Source organism: Rhipicephalus microplus, chromosome 1 (genome assembly GCF_043290135.1).
Source record: "Rhipicephalus microplus isolate Deutch F79 chromosome 1, USDA_Rmic, whole genome shotgun sequence".
Lineage (NCBI taxonomy): Eukaryota > Metazoa > Arthropoda > Arachnida > Ixodida > Ixodidae > Rhipicephalus > Rhipicephalus microplus.
This window is the reverse complement of record NC_134700.1, coordinates 74,052,976-74,080,862: the sequence shown is the minus strand read 5'-3', so window position 1 is coordinate 74,080,862 and position 27,887 is coordinate 74,052,976. Positions and strand designations below refer to the sequence as shown.

The window sequence follows — 27,887 nt, the reverse complement described above, 5'->3', positions numbered from 1 at the left end:
TACGAACACTAAGCGAATCCATGTATCACCCATTACTCCCATGGTCGCTGAACGATGGCAGCGCTAGAGCCCCTCCAGTTAATTTTAGGAAACCCTATGGTGCATACTACATAGGACGCAGTTAAGCGTAGTACTACAGCAGTCGTGTATAATAAAATTGAGCAAGGGGGTGGGAAGGAGGCGGAGTCGTACCACCTCTTAGCATCTCTGTTTCCTCAGTGTTCGCACACCCATAGTGCGTAGCTGCTCCTGTTTTTTTTTCTGTCCTTTTTTATTTTTTTATCTTTGAGCGCTGCTGTATGAGTGATTGCTCGTAGCAATCTGTGTCATTTCGCTGGAAGTGGGGGGTGATTTTATGGACATCATGAAACACCACCAAATCACCAAATTTCACAGTTGCTTGACCGTGATCGGTCCAGAGGGATGCTTCACGACACGGCTCAAAATGCGATCACAACACCATATGACAATGTCGCGGCACTTGATACTGTTCAAACTTAAGTAACCTTGGTTGCTCAAACCCGTATTCACTGAGTGCACCACGATGGCACTTTTAAAAGAAAAGTCATCGCCTGTGCCGAAACGGACAGAAATTGGGCCACATCTTGGTCGTTTGGAGTTCCCGAAACATGCGTGCGGGACTGGCGGAAACAAAAGCAGAAGATTGTCGACAGCAAATCTTCACGCTAAGGCTTCAGTGAACTACAGTAGGGTCAGTTTCCGCAAATTGAAGAGGTGCTCGGCGAGTATGTGCTTGAGCAGCGAGTGCCACAGCGGCCCGTGACGACAGAACTGCTCCAAGTGCGGGCTATGCAATGAGCCTTAGAAAAAGGTCTAATGCGGAGCCAGTTTAAAGCGAGCAGGTGCTGGCTAACTAACTTTATGAAGAGGAAAGGCTTTCCCCTCCAAAGGTGAACGGGCATATGCGAAAAGTTTTGCCGAGGAGTACGATGAAAAGCTTCACAGTTTTCAGAGGTTCGTCCTAAACTTGCGGCACAAAGGACACCTGCTTGGGCAAATCGGTAATGCCGATCGGATGCCTCTTTACTTCGACATGCCTGGCACCACTACTAGAAGAAGGGGGCGAAGCAAGTTTGCGTGCTGACATCAGTCCACGGTAAAACTACAGTGACGACAATGCTCTGCTACACGTCAGATGGGCACAAGCTTCCCCCGTACCTCATATTTGAATGGAAGACGCTCCCGAAAGGAATCGTTTTTTCGAGTGGTGTGATCGTGCGGGCCAACGAGAATAATGGGTGTGCGTTGCAATCGATATCTTACTTTTTTTTGTCGTGGAAATCGGGTGCGCGTTACAATCGAGGGCGTGGTAGAATCGAGTAAATACGGTATGTACTTTACATAGTATACTATACTCTGACTATATCAGTAATGAGTGACAGTCTAACACATTGAATCATGCCACCATTGCCTAAATTTATATTTAAACACAAGTTCACAAATGCTTATATTGAGAACATTATAACCAGAACAGAGCGCTGTTTTCACAATAAAATATGTAGCATTAGGAAGTTCGCACGCAAGCATGAGTTTTTCAAATAAACGTTTCACTGTGACATGTTATCTATGTTTATGAGAGACATGTGCTCATTTTATCATTAAAAAGAAACAGTCTGTTTTACTGCAAATATCTGAGCTGATGCTGTTGATGCTGCTGATGGCAGAAATTTTTGCCGTGGTTACAAACAGTGTGCTCTTCTGCGTCATGAACAGTGTTTAAAAACTGAAGTGAGAGATACGTGTACCTCTAGTAATAACTTCTGCCTGAGGAAAAGGCAAGCATGGAGGGACATGAGCATTAGGATACACTGCACGCAAGAGAAGCATACTGTTTACCGTCAAAATTTGTGACGTCAGGGCGTTCGGTGCAGAATTTTCAAGATGGCGTCACCACCCGCGCTTTTTTTTCGTCTGTTTTCACGCTTACCTAGCGTCTTCTCGTGGCGAAATCGTTAATTTTGGAATAGTGAAAGGGTAACTTACTAATTATGGAATAAATCGTTTTTATCTTTCATCACCAGCATCATAATCAGCCTGACTACGCCCACTGCATAGCAAAAGCCGCTCCCTTGTTCCGCCACTCAACTCAATCCTGCGTTTGCTGCTGCCACTTTACACCCGAAAACTTTCGAATATCATCTGCCCACATTACTTTATGTTTCACCCACTTGCCTTTTCTGGGAATAGAGTATGTCATCTTTAATGACCAGCGGTTATCCTGCGTATACGCGCTACATGCCCGGCCCATGTTCATTTCTTCTTTTTCATCGCAACTATGATAACATTAACCCCTGTTTGTTCCCTGACCCACTCTGCTCTCTTTTTGACTCCTAGGGTTACCCCCATCATTTTACTTCCCATTGCTTGCTGCGTCGTCCTCAATTTAAGCTAAACGCTAAGCCTCCAGGTTTCTGCTCTCTAGGTATACCTACCAGCAAGGTGTCGCTGTTATATACCTTTCTCTTGAGGGTTAGTGGCAGATTACCATTCATAATTTGAGAATGCTTGTCGAATAGTGTTTCTTTAAAAAAAATTGGCAGATCCCACGTACAGCGGGAATCGATGGTATGCGAAGCACGAATGAGAAATATTGATATATCACTTTAAAATCAGCACAGCGTTACGAGGTGGAGGTAAATATTACCGCACATGACTTCCGCGTCATGATTATCTTGTTTGAATGTGTCGTTTACCTTCGTCATCCATTCACGTCACGCGATACCAAATTTAGTATATGTGGAGCTAGAGAAACGGCCGCGTGCACACAATGAGCGTGGTATGTTGTCATGTTCTTAGATGACATGCGTGTCAGGATTATCATGTTTGCTCCAGTCATATATTTCGTCATCCGTTGACGTCACGTCACACCAAATTTGGTATATGTGGATTAGCAAAACGGCCGCGAGTGCATCGTGAAGGGACCAATATACTCCAAAGTAGCGTTGAGGCACGCGAACGCTGGGGACAGCAATGCTACATTAGCAAAACGCGAGCACTCTATAGTATGACGCCTGCGTCTCTCATAACCATATGGTGGTTTTGGGACGGTGAACCCAACATATAGTTTGACGCCAGGCGCGACCAGCGTCCGTCGGCGTGGCCCGACGGCAACCGGCGCGAAATGCGACATGCTGCATTTCGTGCCAATGCGTTACCCAGACAACGCTGCGTCTCCATCTTTTCATGACGGAAGGACGCCGGACGCGCTGAAACGCGCATGCGTCAAAGCAAAGGAGCGCGCTGTGCGCCTGCGAGTTTATGGCAGGACCGGCGCCTGGCGTGGCAACGCCGGCGTGACGCGACGAAATGAACGCCAGCGAGCACGCACACCGCGTCACGTCGAAACGTATTGGCACGTTGACTGTGGCATATAGCCATGTTCTCACATGACACGCATCTCATGAATATCATGTTTGCACGAGTCATATACATTCGTCCTTGATGGACATCACGTAATACTAAATTTGGCATATGTGAAGCTTGCGAAACGGCTGCCAGTGCATCATGAGTGTGGCATGTAGTCGTGTTGTTACATTACACGCATGTCTTGATTATCATGTTTGGGTGTGTCATTTACCTTTGTCCTCCGTTCGCGTCAAGTAGTAAAGAGTTTGGTACATGTGCAGCTAGTGAAACGACCACGAGCGCATTATGAGCGTAGCATGTAGTCATGTTGTTACATGGCACGCATCTCATGGTTATCATGTTTGCACCAGTCACATATCTTCGTCATCCATTCACGTACTGTATTACCAAATTTGGTATATGTGACGCTAGCGAAACGGCCGTGAGTGCATTATGAGCGTGGCATGTAGTCATGTCGTTACATGACATGCATGCCATGATTTTCATGTTATGGTCCGTCGCTTGTGTTCACGCATCTCATGGTTATCATGTTTGTACCAGTCACATATCTTCGTCATTCATTCACGTACTGTATTACCAAATTTGGTATATGTGACGCTAGCGAAACGGCCGTGAGTGCATTATGAGCGTGGCATGTAGTCATGTCGTTACATGACATGCATGTCATGATTTTCATGTTATGGTCCGTCGCTTGTGTTCATCATGCGATCGTGCCATACCATACCAGTTTTGCAACATGCCATGTGAACGAAACCACCGCAAGAGCTGCAGGACGATGAAATGTAAATTATGACATTCATAACATACATGTCATGATTTTTATGTTATTACTAGTCAAATGTGTTCTTCATACAGTCATTTTATGCCATACCAAGTTTGGTATCAATGCCACCATCGAAACGGCCAGGAGAGCTAAATGTCGTAGGTGGATAGATAGATAGATAGATAGATAGATAGATAGATAGATAGATAGATAGATAGATAGATAGATAGATAGATAGATAGATAGATAGATAGATAGATAGATAGATAGATAGATAGATAGATAGATAGATAGATAGATAGATAGATAGATAGATACACTCAAAGTCACCGAAGTTGGCTAAGAAATACTCCGCATTTAAAAAGGAGAGTACCTGCCCAGATGGCTGATCCTACGGCAGGGTCACCAACCATTCGGCTTATAACGACGCTCGAGAAGTTGACGCGTTAGTTAAAGGAAGGTTTGCGTGCTTCGGCCTGTTCAGCAGGAAACACCACCTTTTTTAAAATCGCGAACGTAGCCACGTAACTACACTGAACTTTGACACTTCAGAATAGACCTCATTCTGCCCTTATCAGTCCAGAGGCAATGGTGAACGTGGAGATCGATCTTCCCTTGTAGATGATTGACTGGCTGATATGTGGGGCTTAACGGCCCAAAACCCCCATATAATTAAGAGAGACGCCGTAATGGAGGGCTCTGGAAATTTTGACCTTCCGGGGTTCTTTAACGTGCACCCAAATCTGAGCACACGGGCCTACAGCATTTTCGCCTCCATCGAAAATGCAGCCGGGATTCGATGTCATGATCTGCGGGTCAGCAGTCGAGTACCTTAGCCACTGGACCGCCAAGGCGGGTTCCCTAGGAGAGCTTTCACGCCATTGCTACCCATAAACCTAAATATGGCGTACCTTCCAAGGCACTTATTTTAAACAATGAACTGGTATCTTTCCCCGGTTTTTTTTTCATTCCTCCACGTGTACTATTGTACGTGTTTCAGAGGGAGACATGGTGGCAAGCAAGGACTGCAGTGCTGCTGTTTCTACGGCATTGCACTCGTCCCGGGTCACGCGCGATCACGAACTGAGACACGTGTGCGACGTTGTGCTACCTGAGGTTCTGGACGAATCGGTTGGCGGGCAGTAGCTGGAAGAAGGAGCTGAGAAAGTTTATCCTGCTGTAAATGAGGTCCCATGGCATGCCCAGCAGCTGGCCAAAGAAGTACATGTTCTCCGCAATGGTAAAGTCCTCGAGCAGAGCAAGTTCCTGCGACAAGCCGGTGCAAAATGCTTAGCTATATTCTAGAGGGGCTCTTCGTATGAAGCACATACAGTGACTGTACAATATGTAGCTCCCTATACAAGTCGAAAATAACACCACACGAGTGATCGTCTTCCATTAGAGTTGTGTCATGAGGAAACACGCCGAGAACACATATATGAAGTTTCCGCCGCAAAATATTTCAAGCGTAAAGCAGTCGCCTTACAAAGGCTATGCAGGACATTGGACATTAATACAGGACGTAATGCACGTTACAACATTTTTGTTGCAGCCCTCAAAAGAGTCAGTATTAACGGCCTATGTTAGCCATTTATTGCCTGAATTATGAAACCATCGTATAAAACCAATAGCTTTCATTTTCTAGCTTTAAATAGCCGCCTTTGATCGATTTTGTCGTTACATAAAATTCAAATTCAATGCATACTTTTTGGTGTGTCGCAAATTCTTGGTATGCCACAGAAGCTAGAACCTGGTGGAAAAAAATACGTATTTCATAACTACGTAACATTTCGTGTGCCACATCTTGGGCGCGCCAGCGTACAAACCAAATTAAAAAAATTATAGAAGATTGAACTTATGTCATGAAGCCGAAAAATAACGAAGTGAGTGCTGTACACGTCTTTTGCTCTCTCTGCCATCAGCTATACACAATACCTGGTCCTAGCATAAAATAGCCTATAAGAGACAGCGCTAGAATTGTCATGCTGAAACTGCGTTCCACGAAACATTTGACGGCCAGCATTAAAAGCGGCATGCATTCCGTGACTTGGTTGCTCGGAGTTGTGCAGTATGTCACGAGCCTGCGACACTTCGCAGTAAAAGGCTATGATTCCGTGTTTTCGGAGCTATTTTTTTTCGTCTGTGCGTATCACAATCATAAATGCTCGTGAGATAGATGCAATCATAATTTACCAGCTTCGAGAAAAAGTCACTGCTTTGCCACAAAACAAAGCGGGATGAATTGAAACTAGCTAACAAGGAACTAGCTGCGCAAAATGAGGCACTGACTAGAAGGGTTGCGGAGTTGGAGCAATACTCGAGGCTCAATAAGGTTGAAATCAAGGGCGTTCCGGTCACTCATGGTGAGGACTGTGCGGATTGTGATGCATATTGGCGAAGGTATTCAGTGTCCTGTCACGCCCAGCGACTTTGACACAGTTTATCGCGTTTCAACGAAATCAGACGAAAAGAACATTGTTGCACGGTTCTGCTGCCGTGAAAAGAAAAACGACTTTGTTCGTAAAGCGCGTAAGACCCGTCCGAACACTTCTGATGTTGGCTTCTCTGGTAACTCAAGTAAGGCAATCTATGCCAATGATCACCTGTCTCCAGAGAACAAAAGATTGTTTGCTATGGCTTTAAATCTGAAAAAAGCGCACAAATGGCAATTTCTGTGGACAGACAATTGCCAGATCAAGGCGCGGAAGTCTGGTGATGGCAGAGTATATCGCATTATCAAAGACAGTGATCTTAGCATCTTTTCATAACCACTGAGTCCTACGCCCATTTTCGTGCTGAACACTCGTTCACTTTCATCATATCATCATGGCTTTGCTATCCCCTGATGAGGCTAAACATATGCTAGATGATAGTAATCGCTCCTTGGTTCATTTCAACGCGCGTAGCCTCCGCAAAAATTCGGATAATATTTATAACTTTACAGATTCACTCACGCATTCTTTCTCCATCATTTGCATCTCTGAAACATGGCTCTTCACTTATGACGTCAATCTGTTCAGCCCGTCATCGTACGAAGCTGAGTACTGTCACCGTTGTTCAGACAGCTATGGTGGCTCAGCAATATTTATCACCCCAGATCTGTCCTACACCCGCCGACAAGATCTTTCCTTAGGCATCTCGCATTGCGAATCCGTGTGGATTGAATTAGATAATTCTTTTTTAAACGATAATAACAACGTTATTCTGGGGTGTATTTACCGTTTGCTTTCTTCGAATATGAGGAATTTCATTTCTCGCCTGTATACCATTCTGCATCAGTTATCATCTGAAGGCAAGCGCGTTGTCTTAGTTGGAGACATCAACATCAACTTGCTTAACACAGACAATTGTGCATGCACAGAATATAATGACTGCTCCATTGGATACGGTTTTGAGTCTCTCATTTCATCTCCTACTAGATGTCCTATTTCTGGTACTGCTTCATTGCTTGATCATGCCATCTGTTATTTCTCGCCCTTTCCCTCTGCAGGAGTAATTTATGTAAACATCACTGATCATTATCTCATATTTCTTGCTTTCAACGTCGTGAAGCCATTTGATCCACCCACGCGTGTTACTTCCGTACTTGACCAGGAATTGTTTTTCAATGCCATCATTAAAACTGATTGGTCCAGTGTTACGTCCTTATGCAATGTAGACCAGGCATTCAACAAGTTTTCTTCCCTTTTCCTTAAAGCCGTAGAAGAATGTACTAAAACAGTCAAATGTAAAACGAGGTACAAATATCCTGAGAATTCATGGTTATCTGAGCGACTGCTAAAAAGTATGCTTAAAAAGATAACCTGTACAGAAAAGTCACAAGACAACCATTTAACACTGCTTTAGCTTCACGCTATAAAAAATATTCGAATGTTCTTTCGTGCCTCTTGAAAAATGCCAAGAAAAAATATTATGATGACCAAATATCTAGTGAAAAAAAAACAACTCTAAAAGACAATGGCAACTCTTAAACGATTTTCTAAATTGATCAATACATGGTTCACCTTTGCAGAAAGTCATATATAAAGGCGTTACACATGATAACCCTGTAAGTATTGCTGATGCTTTTAGTAATTATTTTTTCAAAATTTTTAGTAAAAAAACAGCAGTTCTTGCTGTGATCTACAACGTTCTAATCATTCTTTTTTTCTTTTCCCCGTGAGCCCTGATGATGTTTCTACAGCAATCAAAACTCTCAAAGAAACCGGCCCTGGTATAGATAAAATCTCAGCACGACACTTGAAACTTGCAGTAGACATCATTTCTGAGCCACTTTCTATAATTATAAACCTTGCGTTCAAGCATGGCAGTTCCCTACTTCTCTAAAAATAGCTAAAGTCCTTCCGATTTTTAAAAAGGGTGACAAGCAATCTACTTCTAACTATCGCCCCATCTGCACTCTTTCTTCCCTGAGAAAAGTCATCAAAAAACTATTAATAACTCGGTTAAACAAGTACCTTAATAAATTTAATATACTGAAGCCCTGTCGATTTGGCTTTCGTGCTGGAAGTTGTACTAACCTTGCTATTCTTTTCCTATCAGACTTCATCAAACACTCCATAGACGCAGGATTTGTAGTAGGGTCAGTTTTCTTAGACTTCACAAAGGCATTCGGTACCATTAATCATTTCATTTTATTCAAGAAACTCGAATCATACGGTATTACAGGTCCATCCCTCAAATTTTTAAACAGTTACCTTCTTAACAGAAAGCATACTGTTTACATATCGGGCTCATTTTCTTCTACTAAAACAATAAATCAAGGGGTTCCTCAAGGGTCATTACTGGGTCCGTTACTTTTTTACTTTACATTAATGACCTTCCTGACATTATACACATGGCTCACTGCGTTTTATATGCTGATGATACTACCATTTTTATTGCTGATAGATGTATTGACAACGTCACTAATAAATTAAATGCTGTACTTTGTAGCGTGTCAAAATGGTGCCAGGAAAATTTCTTAATTATTAATCCAAATAAATCTAAGTTTACGGTTTTTAGATCAGCTCAACGCAAGTTAACTTCCTCACCACAGCTCACAGTTGACTCTCATTTGATTAATATAAGCGACAGTGTATCTTTTCTTGGCGTTCATCTTGGCGCTAACCTTAACTTAGCTCTCCATATTGCTCACATTAGAAAAACGGCAGCATTCGGCATTCGCGCATTACTCAAAGCTCGCTCATACTTTTCTCATAAAGCACTCCTTTCACTTTACTTCGCATTCATTAATTCTCATATCACTTATGGCATCGCATCATTGGGGAATACTTACCAGTGTCATCTTTCATCCGTTCAACATCTACAAAATCGAGCTATTCGCGCTATTTTTAACTGTTCTCACAACAGAAGCGCCGCTCCCCTTCTTCAATGCAATAAAATCTTATCTGTTAGCTATCTATTCAGGTTAAATCTAATTATGTTTCTGCATAAACAAATAAGAAATCAACTTTCTGCTAATTTCATTGATCCTAAGATGTTAGTTAATACTAACACAACCAGGTTTGCGGCTAATAATAACCTTTTACTTCCTAAGGTTTGTACTGACTATGGTAAATCATCTTCTCTCTTCTGTACCATCACCATATGGAATAATTTGCCCACTTCGCTAAAATGCAAAGTTTCTTTAATTTTATTTAAAAACTCATTAAAAGAGTACCTGTTAAATAGTTGATCTATCTTCTTTGTGTTGTTTTATGCTGTATTATTTTTTTATTCCATGCCTTTTTGTTTTCATTCTGCTTTGTATATTTTTGTTTTTACGATTCTAACAGCTGCTTGTGCTTTTACTATTTGTAATCATCACCGAGGGTCCCGTTGCAGTCATGTACATTGGGACCCTCGTCTGTATATTTTACTCCCTGTAACATCCTTTTATGACATGATAATAAACTGATTGATTGATTGATATATTGAAAGGCGAAGCAATAAACGTGATAGCAACAATTTCAAAGGTCACGCGCAGAATGGAAAGCAGATCAGAACGTGCACCGCGTTTCTCGCGCACAAATTACGCACTAAACGTACTCATATGTACGAATGCACGCGAATAAGAGTCTTGTTTGTTACTTCGCTTAGTCTGAAAAGCGCGCGCTTTTCGCGAATGGAGACTGCAATGATCGCAGTGACCTTTGTGCGCCCAATAACTACAGCAGAATTGTTCCACGTAAAGCCCGAGGCCAGCCAAGGCATACGATTCTCCTCTCCTCGTCACCGCGAGATAAGGGCGTGCGAAGGAGCGTCGCAGCCCTTCTCCAAGCCGGGCAAAGTACGCGTAGGAGATTAGAGCTGGTGCCACTGCTGCGTGATTTGGCGATGGGCGCTCATTGCGCCATCTTTCTGGTAATGCCGAAAACACAGCAGCGGTAAGTGGTAGATATAAATAGCTTGCCGTTTGAACAGTGAAGAACGTTCTCCGGGGTGGCTCAGTGGTTAACGCCTCGCTTTCACGACGCCGAGGTCCCACGTTGGATTCCCCGCGCCGGAGTGCTTTCTTCAGATTCTTTCTTGCAGTTTCATATATATAGATACGTATACATATACGGTGCATGACGCTGACGTCGACGCTGGTGGCGAAATCCAGCCGAGAGTGTCCATATAATTGATATCGCAATAAAAACCCTAACTCAAGCACCAGCAGCAGAAACAAGAAGCACAAGACAAGAGTGTGGTGATCTGGTGTCTGGGTTTTTCCGAAAGTTACGTAACTAAGCAGCCCAGCAACAAGTTCTGTTAAGATATATTAGTAGGCTGCAGTCACTAATAGAAGCGCGCTCCTTTCGATTGACGATTCTCAGCTATGAATCAGCGCACAGCTACGTAGGCCTTTTCAACCTTCTGAAGAGCAGTTTGTATATAAACATGCTAATTTATGTTACACTGCAAGACTACTTGCCAGTCTGTCATGTGAGATATACACCCAGAAAGCTCGCTGTCGAATACATAACTTGGCAAGCAACGCGGCCACCGAACATCCATGGAGTTCTGGCAGCTCGTCGATGGTGAGGGAAGTGGAGCGGTCTTTCATAGAAGAGCTTGCCGTCCCAATGTCCATCGCCGTGACCATCTAGGCCTGTCCGCTATATTTGATCGTTACCGTCGTGATCGGGAAGGCATTCCGCGAAATCGAGGACTGGGAATGACTAGAGTAGTTTTACTTTCGAAATAACATGCAACAAGTGCCATCCGCGGTGGCCGCGTCAACCACGCTGAACGGCGCTCTCCCACGCATTTGTGCCACCTGCCGATGCAACCTCACCGTTTTGTGGCTGGTTTTGGTTGCCGGTGGAATTGTCATACTGATTCCTCACTCATCACTATTTCGCACTTCCTTTTCACCCTTTCTATTTTCCACCTTTCTTCATACCTGCCATACATTAGTGGTGCAGGTGGGCAGTCTAGTCCTCAGAACCTGCCTTGAAATCTCCAGCGGCTAGCTTCGGAGGAGAGAAGGGGGAGAGAGGGACTTGCCACTTGCTTCCTCGGCGCCGATAGGGCTGGATAGGACTGTGACACGGAAGGCGTAGGTAGATTTTTTTTTTTTTCATCGGAAGTGGAGGCCGGTAAAGCAGATGTGATCAAGTGTCATTTTGTGCTGCGTATGCCACGACAAAAAAAAATGGGTGGTGGGGAAAAGGGGGGGGGGGAGCTACGCCACGTCATAGGTAAGCCACTGATAAAAGGTCTACATTCCTCTTGGCCACCTTGCAATAGGTCACCATTAATGAAGGAGCATACCAGTTTTGAACGGAGGAGAAAGCTCAGCGTCACGAGTCGACATTTGAAGAGGTCTGTTTAATCAGCTTACTCACGCTACATATTTGTAAATGCAGTTGTTGAAAGAAAAGGGCCCTGAATGTTTGTTTCCCCCACTCTAAGGTCTCCCAACCCTTCGAGGTGGTTTTAGAACCTACGTACCCTGTGCCCTATAGCCGTAGCGATACCTGGCATCATGCGTGCCGCCGGACCACCGCTCCGAAGAGGCTGTCAAGAAGTCTACCAGTATATACGGCGCAGTGGAACCTCCGCATGACAGAGTGCACGCAAAAAAGGTGTCTGAGGTTATATGGGCCACACAAGCCGATGTATTCGTGACCGCTTAGAGAATGCCCTTTAATTAAGCAGCAGGTCATATTTGATGTCAAAATCGGAGGTTATCGGCATAATTGAAGTTGCCCTAAAATTTTATCAGGGAGTATTATCGAAATTTTCTGAGTTCATAGGAAAACACGGAGCTCTACTTATATGAATAAAAGCTCAGTGGAGTTGCATAAAGGTTACGCAGCCTTTCGAAACTAGGAACTCACGTATACGATGCTTACCAATACTGTGATACAAACAACACACGTGACATTCCATTCATGGAGTGTGCCAGGAATTCGAATAGCTGCAACCGGCGCTGTTGCTGTCGTTACTGGAATGTTTAACTGTGGTTGACATGAAACGCTTGCTATATAGTTTACAAAGTCCCACGCCCTTCGGGTCGTGCTGCTGATGAAGGTACAAACAGCCAGTGTTTGCAGAATGATACCTCTGTATATCAATCAAAGAATGGCAGCGCCCACCATTGTGTATGTTCAGGGCCTTGAAAGGGTGTTTGAGGAAGCATACGAGAATTTCGTCAAGTTAGTGCGATATACGCATCTACAATTTTGGCACAAATAAAATTATCAAAATTTAGCGTGGTACGCTGTATAGTTTTACACTTCTCACCAGAAACAGAATGTAACGGATGCGCACTAACAGCATTGACTAAACATATAGCTACACTTTGGTATCGATGTTTTCATATTTATATACCATATACGTTTGTATTGCCATACCTGCTACATGTCGCTGCGTGGCGAAGAGCGCAACAGACAGAACATCTTTGAAAACAGATTCATTCTAGATTCTCATTTGTCTTATTATCTGCGCTGTCAGCAGCTGTAGAGCAGCAACTTTAGTCGAGCAACGCTGCTTGTTCTGCGCAAAGAAAATTGTCTAGCCACCTTATGGGCGCCAAAAATACACTAGTTATATTTTAATCTGGTAAATCAGTTAAAGCTTCGTTGAAACGCTCGTCAGATAAAAAATAAAGAAGGGAACAGCTCAGCTGATTTGCGTATGAACTGCCAGCGCCTCCTCCATTTTACCAATGCCAGCTACATGCGCTCGATCCAGCCGTTCACCACCCTCTCATTTAGCCATTTTCTGCTCTCGTCCATCGCCTAGCCTTCGCGTGTGGTGAAGACAGCCCTTCATGCAGTGTCTCACGACGGTAATATATTGCAACGGGTATGAGCCGAGAGAGAAGAACAGGAGGACAGAAGAACAGCCGAGGAGGAGAACAGAGGAGAACAGAAAGGCGTGAAGTGGTGCAGCCTACCAACGCTATTACTACCGAACCACCAACTCCGCTCTGCTAATAAACACCCTTCGACTTTAACCATAACAGTTTTGTGTTAGAGGTGCTGGGTAATTGCCCAAGACGACGGAGCCACTGCCGCTAAGTCCTCGCCGAAGCGGACGTCTCGCGCTACTACCTCCACCACTACCGGTGCTCGCAATGTCGAACAACAGTGACCCACAGTCATCTTCAACTCCTCGGGCGCAGACACCCGGTGCCTGGATGCGTCAGTTGGAGCCGTGCCCTTTCTCAGGGAAACCCGGCGAAGACGTGGAAGGAAGAATGGCTTACACACCAGAAGCCGTAAGCAAGCCCAATGGCTGGGATGCCAGAGCTCAGCATGTTGCTCTCTTCTTAGCAGACACTGCTCCTGTGTGGTTCGAAAACCACGAATAGTCGCTAACAACCTGGTATCACTTCGCTATCCAACTCACAGAGTGGTTCGGGAATTCCACTGCGAAAAGAAAGTGAGCCGAGCAGACATGACTTCAGCGTGCTCAAGTGTCAGGTGAGACTTGTACCACGTACATTGAGACGATCCCAAAGTTGTGAACGACGGCGAATCCTCGTTTGTCCGAAGAGGACAAAGTCGAGCACCTTCTGAAAGGTATTGCCGAGGACGTGTATAACTACTTGATTGGCAAGGAGAGTCTCGATTCGGTAGCTGACGTGATCAAGCATTGCCGCACGTTTGAGGCCTTGAAGCTACACCATATCACGCCAAAGTTCGAAAGGCTGGCGAATGTTGCAACGGTTGCAGGCATTGAGGACAGCTACAGTATTCATTTGGACCTTGCGACCACTGTGAGGCAAACTGGCCGCGAGGAACTCGAGCGACACAACAAATCAGTGAACACCGTGAAGGCCGAAGTTTTTAATCAACTGCACGAACCTGCACCGGTGGTTTCTTTGCTGTTGGCCATGCCAGGCGCTGCAGACAGTCGAACCGATACCCTGCAACAGCACCACCATATACCTTTCCTGACAACGTGACGCATGACCAACGTGCTTCTCGGGGTAACAATATAAAGTATTCTTTTTGTTCACTTGTGTACAGATCCGTGGGATGGTGTCTTGCATTCCTCATGATTGCAACGTTGGCGGTCCCGCTGGCTCTGTAAGTGAGACGGTGTTTTGATATAGCATATTGCCGTTCGTGGCGCTAGGCAGGCAACCAATGAGGACGTGTCACGGTGACGCCGCTGCATAACTACCGCTGTGAAGTGGCAGCGGTATTGCTTACAGCCACAAAGAAGGAGCATGGAGGAACAAATCTGACAGGCGTATATGATACTGGAGAGGGACACACGTCTATCGTGGCTTCATGAGAAAGCACTCGAAAGTAGGTGTGACGCAAGCAGCACTACTACCCCTCATGCAGCGTCGCATCACGACCATTACCTGAACCAAGGTGGACCGATGGCTCCCCTTGAAGAGCAGGCATTTGCACTGGCATTGAATGAAATAAAAGAGGCGTTGGAAGTGTAGCTCTTGTCGGGGCAGGCATGAAGCACTGCTTATGGGCCCACCTGCGGCATGTACCCAACGGCCGGTCCAGGCACGAGTCCCTGGTGCAGCTTCTTGTCGAACACGAGCACAGTACCCGAGTCCGGCTTGATGAGACCGACCAGGCACTTGAGCAGGCTTGTCTTGCCGCAGCCGCTGGCGCCTAGGAGGCCGTAGCTGCATGCGCGATGAGACCAAGGCTGAGACCACGGTCACAAGCCACCATGACTGGAGAGATGCCTTGATACCAATTTAAAAGGCCCCTACCAGTTTCAGGTAATGCAAACAAGCGCATAGGCGTATCGCGCAGTAGTATTTCTCTGTTGGAGTTATGGAACACCTCTTCGGCATGCACGTAATGCTAGAAGAAACTGATAAGGTAAAATCTGGGCTGATACCGCGACCTGGTGCTCGGTGTTGCGCACACTTGTTAAGGTGGCCTCTCCGCTCTCTTCTCCCACTCTCCATTTCCGTGGACGCTGCGCTGTGCTTTCATATACCAGGGTTGCAGAACAAGCGCCTTTGCTCTCCGCTAATCACCTCTCGTCTGAATTGGGGTCGCAGTGGGTGCACGGCTCCTAGTACTGCCGGTTGTCCAAAAGTTCTTAAGCAAAGCTTGGTATGTGTATATAGGAAGAAAAGACTGCATCAAAATTAAGTTTTCCTTTTTAGTTTTTAATTAAAAGAAGACGCCTTACTTTTTGAGGCCCTTTCGGCTCTCTCAGGAAGTTACTGTCTGGTCGCCTCGATAGGCAGCGGTCTTTAGCAGTTGTGTTTCCGCCGTCGTCATCCCCACCGTTATTGTCAATGCGTTTTCTTCTCCATTTATTTCCCTGGCTAACGCTGGACAGGGTCCCCGTCAACCAGTTGATAACGAAATGCCTTGCATGTGTCAGTCTCACACACACACACACAAATTTTACCATTCATTTCGTCCATTATGAAACAGCCCCGCCGTGATGATCTAGTGGCTAAGGTACTCTGCTGCTGACCCTCAGGTCGCGGAATCGAATTCCGTCTGCGGCGGCTGCATTTCCGATGGAGGCGGATATGCAGGCCCGTGTGCTCAGATTTGGGTGCACGTTAAAGAACCCCAGGTGGCCAAAATTTCCGGAGCCCTCCACTACGGCGTCTCTCATGATCATATGGTGATTTCGGGACGTTAGACCCCACATATCAATAAATCTATTATGAAATAGTGAAAAGAGTCATTGCGAGTACCAGATTACAGCTGCCTCTAACGTGATCTTGCCTCCACGTTTTTCAGGAAAGCATTAACTGACAGATTAATAGGCTTGTTGGATTTTTTTAGCTGGCTTCATTGTGTGAAGCTTTATCGAAAAAAAATCTCATGAGCCCGTAAGTATTTTTGAGACAAGCGCAAAAACACAAGAGAGAGCAGCCTGTTGTCTATGTGCACAGAGTGGATCATTCTTTAAAAAAACGCGGATTGTCTATTTGACGTTCCTGTCATGTTTTTGGCTCTTCTGGCGCACGCATTTGTGGTCATTAGTCTTACTGAGGGTGTCAAGAACCAAACAAAAAGTTTTTTGAAGTGCTTCAATGAGGCTGTTGTATCAATTATCGCCTCAGAAAGTATGTGGTGTCACTAAAGAATGGCAAAGGTTCGCATCTGCCGCATCATCGCAAGCGGGGCTCGGCCGAAGCTTTGCTAAACAGCATGCGTACTTAAAGAAGGAGCAAGAGCAAGGCAGGACGTGAACTAGCGGAGGCACAGTGGAGACCAGTGCTTCAGCGTCCAATCTTTGTCGCTGTTTGAAAATGGGTTTGCTTTCTAAGCTGATAGGTTATGATGAAAGGTCTTGGCGTATTTTTGTTTGCGTTTTTTTAAGCGTACGCATGCGTGAGTGTTTCTGATGATAATCATTGGTTTGATAAAAGTTAGTTGCAAGTGTGCGCTTGTTCGTGAGTCTTCTTTGTTTTATGCATATGAATTCCCTCCCAGCTACGCACCAACTAGTCCGACAGCAGACTCAATAAAGTAGCTGACTGGGTTGTGTGTAATTAAAGTTGACAGCGCGAAAAAAAAAAAACATGACCTTCTTGTGATGCGGAGGTCTGTGCAACAAGTCGCAGTGTTTGTCGATATTTTTATTTAGCGGTTTCTAACCATTGCATCAGGTTTCCTGGAGTTTTTTTTTCCCTGTTCCTTTATTGAACTGTTTGCTCGACGACTTAAGATAGCTTTTTTGTCAATAAAATTCTAGTAGGAAGTCAGTGCCTGTCCCGCCTGTTTCCTGACCATGACCGATTTTTTTTGCGCTGTAAACCTTAACTACGGTATAGCAGACATTATTCAGTCGTGCTGAAGCCTGCATTACATGGTAAAAATTGTTGCCTCTTTCGGCATGAGCCATCTCACAAGGAACCGAGCTCTTAATCATACAAGCTGATTGGGAGTTCACTGATGAAAGGTGGTTTATTAAGCGTAATATTGCCACATTCCTTCCTCGAATTTTGTTATCGACCTGCTGCACTGTCAGCAATTTTCAGTGCGAACCGCGCCTGCTGTGTTCGAGAAGCTTCAGGACTGCAGTAGATCATTTTGAAAAGATCACGCCCATTTCGCGAACATTACAGATTATTCTGGAACCTACGTGACTGCTACCGATAACGCTAGAATATTCGACAGCACGTGTATAATTGCGTTTCACCGCTAGTCAGTTGATCGACGCTCTGTTCACCGCGATCAGGGTCAGTGCGTATCACTGTAATTATACCTTCCGTTTACGGGCCACAAGTTCGGCCAAATAAATAGTTTCTTCTAGTGACAGTCTGCTCCATTCGTCCAAGTTAGGACCTCGTGACAATATATGCAGCTTCAAAGACGATACCAGCACGATCACCTTGATACTTATCAATTACTACTGTATTCCCGCACTGAACTTTGCACCCACATCCACTATAGCGCTGAAAAACCGTCGTTGCCGCTATACGCATGTTGAATGCATGATACTCTCTCAACGTTAAAACATCTTCCGTTTTTTTTGCGCTGTAACACGTGCCAAATAAATTGGGATTTTGTAGACAACGCTGCATGAAAAATCACCATGTTCAGCGGGTATTTTCGCACATTCTTTTCTAGTTTTTTTTGTGCATGGCAAGCCAATTTTTCCATCTTAGTATAAGCTCATGTGGTACGTGAAATGCTGCATGTACACATTTTCGCTGATTGATTGATTGATTGATTGATTGACTGATTGATTGATATGTGCAATTCATAGTCCGAAAACCACTATATGATTATGAGCGACGCCGTAGTGGAGGGTTGCGGAAATTTCGACCACCTGGGGTTCTTAAACGTGCACCCAAATCTGAGCACACGTGCCTACAACATTTCCGCTTCGATCGGAAATGCAGCCGCCACAGCCGGAATTCGATCCCGTGACCCGCTGGTCAGCAGCCGAGTACCTTCGTCACTAGACCACAGTGAGGGGCCACATCCACTCGCTGCCAAACTATTTGCCTCGCTGCTAAGTTTGATTGCAGTTTGCATGATTACGCATGCAAGACAGTCAGCATGCGTAAAGCTCCCCCTGCAGCCTCGGCAGTTGTGCGCGGCATTTAATGTTATACCAGATCGCAGGCACAGGCAACAATATAACGGTTATCGTTTTTTACAATAGCAAGCAATGAGTGCTCGTCACGTCAGGGAAGAACACTATGTCGATCCCAACTGCCTTCAAAGCGTAATCATGCAAACCACAGTTAAGCTTTTTAAGTCGGGTATCTCGGAGCACACACACGCTAGAATTATTCTTCCAAGTAGACCTCACCACACACACATGACTGCCCCCAACTTTAACATACAAAGACGCCTATTTGCGGCAGTCTCTTGTAACATCGTTAATCAACCGGAGTTTATAGATCGGCTGACAGAAATAATTACTATATCGCGAAATTGTTCTCTGGATACCCAACTAACGCGCACAAGTAGCTGTTATAGTCTTCCCAGCGCGTAATTTAATAGAAACCATGAAGCTTGACTCTCACTTTTTTAGGAATCTTTCAGTAGGTAGTATTTGCGCTTGTTTTTTAATTTGTTTTCTGAACTCAAACCGCTACCTGACTGTCTCATCTGGAGGCATACTGGGGAGACGTACAGTTCAACTTCTTCTAGCATATCCAATAATCACTGTTATAACGAATTTTGTGGGGAATTTTGTGGAGAGTTTAGTAGAATGTTGTGGTCAGAGCTGCGTATCAGTGCCTCTCTGTAATGAACATCCTTTAAGCTTTCTTTCTATAATCGCTACGTATTGTATTTTTATTTCCTTACGTCCCACCGAAATGGAATTCTGCACACTCACATGACACCCCTAGGAACGGTCAGGTTGGCGCCGTCGATGATTGGAGGTGCTCGCTTACTGTACTGCAAGTTTAGGTCACGCACCGTCACGGCAGCAGGGATCGCCAGCAGAGCTCTGCAAGAAGCATCATTCATTCTCGTAGCTATGTACTGAAATCTCCGGTTATACAAAAAAAAATAATGGATGGCTCTTTTCAGAGAGTTCAGACTTGCCACGTAAATGACTCTTTTTAGAGAGACAGGATGACTCTCTTGGTGGGTCAGAGTCGGCGTGCTTTAAGAGAGTCCCCTGATCCTCTGAGGAACAGGGAAAGAGAGGAACAGTGAAAGGAATCTTTTATGAAGGATAACGCAACCACTTCTGAGGAAGTCAGACGACTCTGGCCAGTGACACTCCCATATGAGAATGACGACCACCGAAGCGTCAAGCTATGGTGCAGCTCTTTTGAGCTACTGGATGCACCCGTAGCTATAGTGCCTATTGCGAAACGAGGTCCCCGCCTTCTTTTACGTGAAAATTTGTTTTCGCTACAAAACATTCAAAACGAAACAGCCGTGTAAGGTGTGCGTAAACAGTAACGATGTGTTCAACAAATGGAGGTTTGAATGAAATTTATTAATCCATGTGAGTTTGTGTGTTTGTTCTCCCCCAGAATCCTCGATCACTTCTCCAGCCTCTTCTCCAAGTTGACAACCGCAATCGGGAAAACGAAAGTGCCGTTATGGTCTGGCGCCTCCCCACTATAGTGATGGGAAAATCAACAGTGATGTTCACCCTGTCACGTGACGAGCTAGTCGGTCCTACATTTTCTTTGCTTAGACAAGACGACGTGGAATAAGATGGGAGTGGCACCTAACCAAAGGAACTTGAAAAATTATGTTTGTTGTGTAAATAAATCTCACTTCATCGAGTGCTGCAAGTTAGTCACCAAGTCTATTGTTTCAAAATATACTATTTGAAAGTCGTGTTTGACACGATAACGGCAAAAAAAGAAAAAAAACATAGTTTCATACCATGCATGTGTGTTTGCGCTTGTTGTTTTGCTGTGAGCAGTCATTACGTCTGCGTAAATCACTTAGTGTGTAAGCTTTGGTAACTATTTCTACAATTTCTTTTGCTCAGCATGATATCATGTTCCTCTTTTAGGTTCCTGGCTTCTCACGATGAACAAGAGCAACAGCATAGTAAGTCTGGTTCCTTCAGCTTCCACAACTTCTTGATTCATGGGCACAATGAATAAACCTGAAAAAAATGATGCCGACATCTGCAGTTTACAATAAATGAGGAGTGCTTCAATCGCTTCATCAGAAATCACGGACCATATTCTAGCGTTTTCTGTATTACTCGGCTGAAAACGTGTGTCCCTGAGGAAAAAAGCGCAAAAAACTGGATGGAGAAAGAATGAACACACGACAAGAGCGCATGAAAAATGTATCCTCATTGTTCATAGGCTGTCGCACCGCCCAGTGGAATTCAGGAGCGCGCTCTCGAGGATGATCGGTACACAGACGCTCGCTTGTTCGGCTGTGCTAGCCGAACAAGCGAGCGCTATAGCGAGAAACGAGCACAAACCACTTTGTATGTTTGGTGCATCAGTGAATATACCGGACCGTCCGTGACGCTATAAATCTGATGCCTTTTTGCACGGCGCTAACCTTTTCGTGAAAATACGCGGCAACTCACGTGTTCGAGCACACACATCAGGTTCGCGTGTGGTTCGCGAGATTTTCTGCAGCCACGTTGGATAGTTGAATGTTATCGTCTGGTTTTTGCAGTGAAACTCATCTTGTTTCGCGAATGTACAGCATTTGTCAGCTCTTGCAGTGCATGAATTCCTTAGCATTTATTGTACGAGAAAAGTAGCTCCGACTCGAGATTTGCTCTTCCGAACCATGGGCAACGCTGCGCGGCTTGCCATTCTAGCCACCCCCTAGCTTGATTTTCACGTTTAGGCGATTACCTTCTTGCCGGGTGTCGGAGCAAATTGTTCTTCGCGCCCAGATCACGGTGCAAAAATAAGTTTCTTATACTGTGACCCAGTTTAACATGGTGAGTGACGGCATGTTGGCGTTGTGCATGGTAAGTGTCACGTTGTGTTTATCGAGGTCGTTTGGCGGAGAGATATCCTCAAAAAGCTTACAGCCACTTGACGTCGAAGATTTTTCACTGGACTTATAACGCACAGAGAGTGACAGCAACGATGAACAATCAGCTGCTAGCTCACGAGCAGCAAGTTTCACTTCACGCCCGCGTTAATATTTTTGCACGCTCGTAAGTCACTTTGATTGCATTTATTGTATGATATTGCTACATGCATGTTGACATTTTGTGGGACGATGCGCATGTGTGCCTGACGAAGAGGACGAAGAGTGGTCTCCGCTCGGTGTCTGGTCTACCAGTCACGCCGCTGCTGCTGGTTCGAAATATATTTCATCGACAGCCTCGTCGATACGGCGTCTCTTTTCTTCCGTAACATATTTGATAGAGGTGGAACGTTCACCGTCCTCACCACGAAGCTTCGCAGTGGCCACACCGTCAAGCCTCCGACCATGGCTTCCAATGATAACAACCCATCACCGTCTTTAGCTGGAGCGCCAGCTACTATACGTACCTTGCGATGTCCCACCCCAAGATCCCGGTACGTTCTCCGCCCAGCCTGGCCTTGACGTCGACTTCTGGCTCCGCATGTACGAGCGCGTTGGCCTGTCTCACCGAAGGGACCCTACCATGATGCTCGCCAATGTAATCTTTTACTTGAATGGCACCCCACATGTATGGTGCGACGCTCATGAGGAACGACTATGCGACATCTTTGGGGACCCGTCCGGTCGGCAAATGGCCGCACGACAAAAACTTGCCACTAGTGTACAGTCATCAACCGAGTCGCATGTCTCGTACATACAGGACGTGCTCGCGTTTTGCCGCAAAGTGGACGAGCAAATGACCGAGAGCGACAAGGTGGGCCACATACTCAAGGGCATCGCGGATGACGCTTTCAACTTGCTCGTGTACAACAACGTCACGACCGTCGATCCCATAATTAAGGAATGCCGCCGCTTTGAAATGGCCAGAAACAGCAGAGTTCGGCCTCAATATTCGCGGCTCCCTAACACGGCTGTCACGTCAACCTGTACTGATCTCGGCGCCTCACCACCCTTGCACGAGAATGTTACACGCATCGTTCGGCGCGAGCTCGAGGCGTCCCGTCCGGCACCATTTCATTCACTTTCACTCGACCAGGGCACCATGCAAACACCTCCGGTGGTGTCAGTTATTCAGGCAGTCGTGCGGCAAGAAGTTGCTAACCTTGGTTTTTCTGTCACCTGCTCCATTTCCCGATCGGACTACAGACGAATGCCAATAAATGCGCCACGCCATGACCCATACTCTCTGCCCAGATCCCGCAGTCCGACGAAATGGAGAACGGCAGATGACAAGTGAATCTGCTTCTGCTGTCACCGAGTTGGCCATGCCTCCCGCTACTACCGCAGCACTTGGACGCCTCCACGTTGGAGCCAATTTTCTTCTTCTCCTCGGCCATACGCGGACTCTCATCGGTATTCGCCCAGCCGTGAGTATCCTGCTTCTGACGCACTTAACAGCCGTTCTACCACTCGTTCACCGTCACCGCAACACCGCCGTTCTCCGTCGCCCCAACCCCGCCGCTATTCATCACCGACTAACTATGGATCTTCCTGGATGGAAAACTAGATTATGTAGTTCTTGGAGGTAGTGCTGAATCAAGTGCGACTGACCCAAATCCTCCGTTGACGCACCCTACTCATAAGAGCTTGCTGAAAGTGCATGTGGATGGTCTTTTTTTGACTACTTTAGTTAACACTGGAGCTAAGGTGTCTATAATGAGTGCTTGTCTCTGTCGCCACCTCAAAAAAAGTACTCACGCCTGCCGCAACACTAGTCGTCCGTTTCGTCGATGGTGGAACTGTGGCTATCATTGGAATGTGTATCGCTCGTATTAGCCTTGCTAGCCGCCACGTTCCTGTTTTATTTACCGTGCTCGACAATTGCCCCCATGACCTCATCTTCAGGATGGATTTCTTATCGACGCATTCTGCCCTGATCGACTGTTCCGCCGGCACTCTCTGTTTAGAACTTCCTCTTCTTCCAGATTCTCACTCCGAGCTGCCGAAAAGTCTTTGTACCACAGACTTCAGTCGGATACCGCCAAAAGCCCTCGAATCCATTGAATTGGCAACAAGTCCACCCGTTGTTGGTAGTGATTATGTCGTCACGCCTATTCCTGATGTTCTCCTGGCTCGCGACATCACTGTGCCACACTCCGTCGTAACCATGGCCTCCAACCGAAGATGTCTGCTCATTATCAATTTCGGTTTCACGCAGCAAGTACTACTACATGAAATTTCAGTCGCCACGCTGTGACCCCTAATAGACGCCCACGTCACCGCATTCGCAGCAGACGCATGCTCCGATCTTCCATGTCACCCGCAGGATGCCACATCTCTCGATGCGGCCTTGCGCCCCATGATCGACCCGAAACTCAAACCTGAGCAATCCGACGCCCTATCCCGCCTTATGGCTTCCTACCGCGACATATTTGGCACCGACAGCAGTCCACTCGGTCAGACTTCCCTCGTGAAACACCACATTAATACTGCTGACTTTCCTCCCATTCACTGCCGACCATACCAGGTATCTGCCACAGAGCGTAAGGTAATTCAAGAAGAAGTCAACAAGATGCTAACAAAAGGAATTATTGAACCCTCCTCGAGCCCTTGGGAATCTCCTGTTGTGCTCGTTAAAAAAAGATGACACGTGGCGCTTCTGCGTCGATTGCCGCCATTCTAATCGAATCACCAAAAATGACGTTTATCCTTTGCCCCGAGTTTTGATGACGCCCTCAATTGTCTTCAAAGCACGCAATATCTTCGATTGACTTTTCGGCTATTGGCAGATTGCGGTGGACGAGGAAGACTAAGAAAAGACTGCGTTTGTAACTCCCGACGGCCTATACCAATTCAAGGTGATGCCGTTCGGGCTATGCAACGCCCCAGCCACGTTTGAGCGTATGATGGACACGCTATTACAAGGCATCAAGTGGTCAACATGCCTGTGCTACCTGGATGATGCCCTTGTATATTCGCCTACAATTGAGACACACCTCCAGCGTTTGTGAACGGTTCTCGACATCTTCCGCACTGCTGGCCTTTAACTAAACTCATCGAAATGTTACTTCGGCCGCCAGCAGATTACGGTGTTGGGCCTTGTCGAGACATCAGGTGTGCAGCCTGACCCGGATAAAATTTGGGCCGTCATGAGCTTTCCTGTACCCCAGTCTGTCAAGGACGTCCGGAGCTTTGTGGGACTTTGTTCCTATTTTAGAAGGTGTGTAAAAGATTTTGCAACGACCGCTCGACCACTCACCGACCTTCTGAAGAAAGACGTGACTTTTACGTGAGGTTCCGCTCAAGCTGCCGCTTTTTCTCACCTCATCACCCTCCTCACGACTTCACCTATATTGTCCCACTTTGACCCGTCCGCTGCTACAGAAGTCTGAACCGATGCGAATGGTGACGGGACTGGAGCCGTCCTAGCCCAACGCCAGTAGGGACACGACCGAGTTATCGCCTACGCTAGCCGCCTTCTCTCAGCTGCCGAGCGCAACTATTCAATAACAGAGCGTGAATGTATTTCTCTTGTTTGGGCAGTCACGAAGTTCCACCCATATTTATATGACACGAATTTCTCTGTAATAACGGACCACCATGCGCTATGTTGGCTTTCATCACTGAAGGACCCTACTGGCCGGCTCGGGCGCTGGGCTCTGCGACTGCAAGAGCACACTTATACGGTGACGTACAAGTCCAGACGCCTACATCAGGACGCAGACTGCCTGTCCCGCTACCCAGTCGCTGAGTCGAGCTTTATGCCTGACACCAACACCGAGCCTTGCGTCTTTTCTTTTTCGCAAATGACATCCATCGGTGACGAGCAGCGCCATGATGCGTCCTCGCGTGTTATCATTGAGTGCCTCGAATCACCATCTTCCAATCAGTCATTGCTCATTCGTGCTCCACGATGGTGTATTATACAACCGAAGTTTTGAGCCGGATGGACCGGCCCTGCTGCTTGTCATTCCGAAACACCTTCGCTCGGAAGTTCTACATGAACTTCATGACCTTTCGACTGCTGGTCACCTTGGTGTGTGATGCACTTACGACCGAATCCACCGACGCTTCTTTTGGCCAGGGCTTGCACGCTGAGTCAGAAGATACGTTGCGGCTTGTGAGAAATGCCAGCGCCGCAAAACACCATCGACACTTCCCGCCGGATGCCTTCAACCACTTGACATTCCGTCAGAACCGTTCTTCGGCGTTGGCTTAGACCTGCTTGGCCCTTTCCCTTTGTCTTCCCTGGGTAACAAGTGGGTAGCCGTGGCCACCGACTACGCCACGCGTTATGCCATCACACGAGCTCTTCCAACAAGCTGCGCCACAGATGTCGCAGACTTCCTCCTCAAGGACGTGATTTTGCAATAAGGAGCCGCACGGCAGCTGGTTACAGACCGTGGCCGCAACTTTATTTCGAAGGTCATAGCTGACATCTTGCAGTCTTGTCAAACGAGACACAAGCTGAATACATCATACCACCTGCAAACCAATGGACTCGCGGAGCGTCTAAATTGAACTCTTACAGACATGCTGGCTGAGTATGTTTCTACCAGCCACACCGACTGGGATCTCGCATAGCCGTACGTCACATTTGCCTACAATTCTTCTCGCCATGACACTGCCGCTTTCTCCCCAATTTTTCTGTTCGGCTGAGAATCTACATTACCCCTAGATACAGTCATCCCGTCTGCCGCTACACCGATCAGCGAATATGCCGACGCTATCCCTCGGGCTGCCAACGCACGCGAAATCTCCCGCTCTCGCTTTCTGGCCTCTCAAGAGAACCAGCGGCGTTTGTATGATCAACGGCACCAGTCGTGTACCTCTCACCCGGTTCGTTGGTGCTGCGGTGGTCCCCGACCCGTGAAGTCGGCTTGTCGGAAAAACTTCTTTCCCGCTACACAGGTCCATATCGAGTCCTTCGTGAGGTTACTCCTGTGACATACGAAAATGCCCCTGCTTCCTCATCGCCTTCAACTGCCCCAAAGACCACCGATATCAAGCCTTGCCACTCTCCCGCTGACGTTGATATCTAGATGCACCGAGACGGCGCTTCTGCCGCCGGGGATTATGCTACATGCATGTGGACATTTTGTGGGACAATGCAGGTGTGTGCCCGACGAAGAGGACGAAGAGAAATCTCCGCTCGGTGTCTGCTTTACCGGTCACGCCGCTGCTGCTGGTTCAAAATATATTTGATCGAGAGCCTCGTCGATACGGCGTCTCTTTTCTTCCGTAACAATCTCCTTCAGCGAGCTCAAAATAAAAGCAGTTTTTCCTGTGCATTGCATGCAGCCCAGTTACAGTGGATATTACGGAGCACCGCATGCCACCTACGCGCTCGAGCTCGACTAGTGAAGCGAAATGGTTAGAGCAATCAAACAGGCAGTTACGACTACAGTCCACACCTCTCTGTTAACTTCTGCAGTTGACCGGTATCGTCCCAACGACGTTTTTTTGTTGTTTTTTGACGACGTGTCAACATTACCACGTTGCGAAAAGCGTACACGTGTATTCGTTTCGATATCTTTGTAGCGATCTTGCTGATGGAGCGTGCAACATCCGATTGCAGTGAATTGCGCTCTGCTAGAGTTTGTGACGCAAGCGCTACTTAATAGAAAGTTAAATGCTTGTGTTCCGTTGAAGAAGCAACCCCATGGTGCTTGCAGCGCAAGTAATGACGACGGTGTAATATATTTGTAAACAATTGGTAGGTTAAACATTCGGTGCTGTGCAGCCGCAACTGCGCACTACTGGCTAGTAGTCCACTACAGCGGCAAATCCGGCAGACAGGATCGGCACATGTTATCTCAGAGTACCGTTCATTTCATACACAATTTCGAGTTCGCGCAGTTTTCTGTAGCACGCGCAGGATTACGCAAGACGTTGTTGATGCACGGTCGATCAGCTGACACCACCACCTTTCGTACTGTGGCACGAAATGAGGTAGCGAACATTTAGCAGTTATATATGGTTTGGGAAAGTACCTTGGTCCGATACACATTCATTCAGCGATCAACAGTTCATCCGGTGAATGCGGCATGGCGCGTACGTTTGTGCGTCCTATCTTTTCTTATGAACTTCACGGGTTTATTATTCTCCCGCAGCCATCTTGGATTGCATGGCGCGCCCCCTATAGCCCGTTAGCATTGCGAATACACAAGAAGAGTGCGCACTAACTAGTGTCACTGTTGTTACTTCATAGCGTTAGAAAAGCAAGCTCTTTTCGCAAACGCAGGGACTAATACGAGCGAAGTGACCTCATAGACGTCAGACTCTGGGGTTTTGCGGACACGCAGCGCCACCTGTCTACGCAGTTTTGAGTAGTGCGAAGTCCGACTTCCTTGCACAGTTTGCTG

The 27,887-nt window shown here is 46.4% G+C and overlaps 2 protein-coding genes across 4 annotated transcripts in view; one reads left to right on the top strand and one right to left on the bottom strand.

Moving 5' to 3' along the window:
- LOC119178703 (uncharacterized) overlaps window positions 1-27,887 on the top strand; it is a 201,364-nt gene that overhangs the window by 64,277 nt on the left and 109,200 nt on the right. For both annotated transcript variants that reach the window (XR_012887307.1, XM_075879006.1), the window contains exon 2: window positions 20,525-20,562. Coding sequence is in view for 1 of the 2 variants with exons in the window: in XM_075879006.1 (XP_075735121.1) it covers window positions 20,542-20,562 (21 nt within the window). In the remaining variant the exon portion in view is untranslated. The remainder of the gene's footprint in view (window positions 1-20,524; window positions 20,563-27,887) is intronic.
- LOC142776137 (ABC transporter G family member 23-like) overlaps window positions 1-27,887 on the bottom strand; it is a 93,376-nt gene that overhangs the window by 7,317 nt on the left and 58,172 nt on the right. The window contains exons 2-4 of one of the 2 annotated variants that reach the window (XM_075879238.1): window positions 19,379-19,492; window positions 15,071-15,224; window positions 5,262-5,416 (exon numbers count right to left, since the gene is read on the bottom strand). In XM_075879238.1, the coding sequence (XP_075735353.1) occupies window positions 5,262-5,416; window positions 15,071-15,079 (164 nt within the window). In that variant the 5' untranslated portion in view covers window positions 15,080-15,224; window positions 19,379-19,492. The remainder of the gene's footprint in view (window positions 1-5,261; window positions 5,417-15,070; window positions 15,225-19,378; window positions 19,493-27,887) is intronic. The other variant, XM_075879281.1, reaches the window with a different exon arrangement.